This window comes from Ascoidea rubescens, assembly GCF_001661345.1.
Source record: "Ascoidea rubescens DSM 1968 unplaced genomic scaffold ASCRUscaffold_46, whole genome shotgun sequence".
In the NCBI taxonomy this organism is placed as follows: domain Eukaryota; kingdom Fungi; phylum Ascomycota; class Saccharomycetes; order Ascoideales; family Ascoideaceae; genus Ascoidea; species Ascoidea rubescens.
In genome coordinates, this window is record NW_017962958.1 from 1 (window position 1) to 2,034 (window position 2,034).

Consider the following 2,034-nt stretch of genomic DNA (forward strand, 5'->3'; position numbering starts at 1 on the left):
AATCTATTATAAATATATTAGCTGGGTGTTTTAATTAAAATGGGTTTTATTTCCAACTTATATTACTTTCTGGCCGACTGTTTTTGTTCTTACCTATTATTCGATTGAATTTTCAGTACAGTTTTTCTAAGTTTTTATCTTTNAGCTATTCTATTTTGGCTCATAAATGGATTGTCTTCAACTCTTTTCTGAAGCCGGATTTAAATATGTAGAAGTGATGTATGGATTGGCTATGAAATATCTAGACATACATTATGGTACCTCCCAAATTGTAGATACAATTTTGTAAAAGTTTTCTCAAGTAGTACCCACAGCAATTTTCAATACAGAGAATTATAACATGTATTCTAAAACAGAAAATTTTATTATCGATTGCTATTATCTGTTCAGCCATTATCAATTATCAAATTCTTGATTGAAATACTTTTATTTTCTATTGTGTTCTAATTAATCTAAATCAAGCACAAAACCGTCAAAACAAATAAGTAGTGCCTGGTTCAACAGGAAACTGTTTGAACCGGTTCAGCAGAAAACTATCTTGAATATTGTTTTGTTATTTTTACTCTAGAAATTTAATGATATTCTAGTTTTCACGTTTTTTGGACTCTGAGTGATACACAGCATTGTAAACCAGATTTAAAAGGAATCTTCAGTTAGAAGCATGTGTCGCAGAACCATTCTATCACCAATGAAAAAAAATTATCAAATAGAAACAATAAATTTAAAAAATGAAATTAAAAAATAAAATTGAGGAAAGAAATCCACATCATTTTAAATGTACAATTTGTCACTTTGGAAATTTAGGAAACTTAGGAAACTGGTATTTAGGTTTGAAAGAATATAATTCTCTTCTGCATTTGCATTTCAAACCAAGATATTCAGCAATAGGAAAATAATTTAACACTTTCAAAAATGATTTTATTGATAAAATTAGTCAATAGTTTTCTTTCCATTTTTCCTCGGAGTAAAAAATCTAAGATTGGGTTATTGCAACTTTAACAGTGGTAGAGTTTCAATTGCTTATTTATTTTACTTGAAACTGAAGATAGAATCTCCGAACAAATTATTTGATACTTTTCAAATCAATAAACATGCTACCAGTCATAGGTAACTGCTTTTTTGATTGTAAAGTTTGTTCAACAATAAATATAAATGAAAAGACACCAAGTGATAAAAATATTGAAATAATTACAACTCACCAATTGTTTTAGTTCTTGTTACCGAATTATCAGGCAATTTCAAATATTATTACCATTGATTGAACAAAGCAATTTACAACTGATAGTCTGACAATAGTTTCTAACTGATCAAATTGCCTTCTCATTTTTCAAAGGTCACACACTTAAATATTAAATAGTTACCAATAATTTTAATACACAGAATGCTATTACTGTTTCAAATATAGAAAAAATAGAAATAGAAAAAATGAATTATGTGAGTTTAAGAAAAACTGATGAAAAATTAATATTAACTAAATAAAAAAAAATTTGACTTTCAAGTACTTCTTTCTCACTGGAATTTAATTTGCTAAAATTGTTTTGAACAAATTGATTCTTAATTTTTGCTATTTGAATAAAAGATGAATATAGTTCGTTGAACTCCTCTCAGCAGGATAACCTTTTAGCTTTATTGATTTGAAATAAGAGGTACTCAACATCTTAAATACAAATAACAAAATCCTAGTAAGCCATTGATACAACTTCTTTTGAATTATATTACTTTTTAGTATTTGAGCATTAATATTCATTGAGATCAATCTTCTCTTTTTTTGTCTTTCACTTGGACTGCATGATATATATGTTCAATTGTATATTTTATAGATTTGATTTTGATAGACTAATGAAGTTTACAATAATGGAACAACAACCAAAAAAGAGCAAAAGGAATAAATTCAGGTTAATTAAAATGTATATTGGTTTTAACTTAAAAATACGAGTTCGGAAATTTTGTCATAGAATAAAAGACTACACAACCTAGATTGCCTCTATTCATAAGATGTGCACTGAATAATAAAAGAAAATTATAAAGTATTAT

The 2,034-nt window shown here is 26.6% G+C and overlaps 1 protein-coding gene across 1 annotated transcript; it reads right to left on the bottom strand.

The window, feature by feature from the left end:
* Nucleotides 1-1,430: 1,430 nt before the first annotated feature.
* On the bottom strand, nt 1,431-1,747 carry ASCRUDRAFT_10747 (uncharacterized protein; the record flags this gene model as incomplete). Its single annotated transcript, XM_020188682.1, has 2 exons — nt 1,431-1,564; nt 1,651-1,747. The coding sequence occupies 2 exons, from the start codon at nt 1,745-1,747 to the stop codon at nt 1,431-1,433; spliced, it is 231 nt and encodes a 76-aa protein (XP_020044109.1).
* Nucleotides 1,748-2,034: the final 287 nt, after the last annotated feature.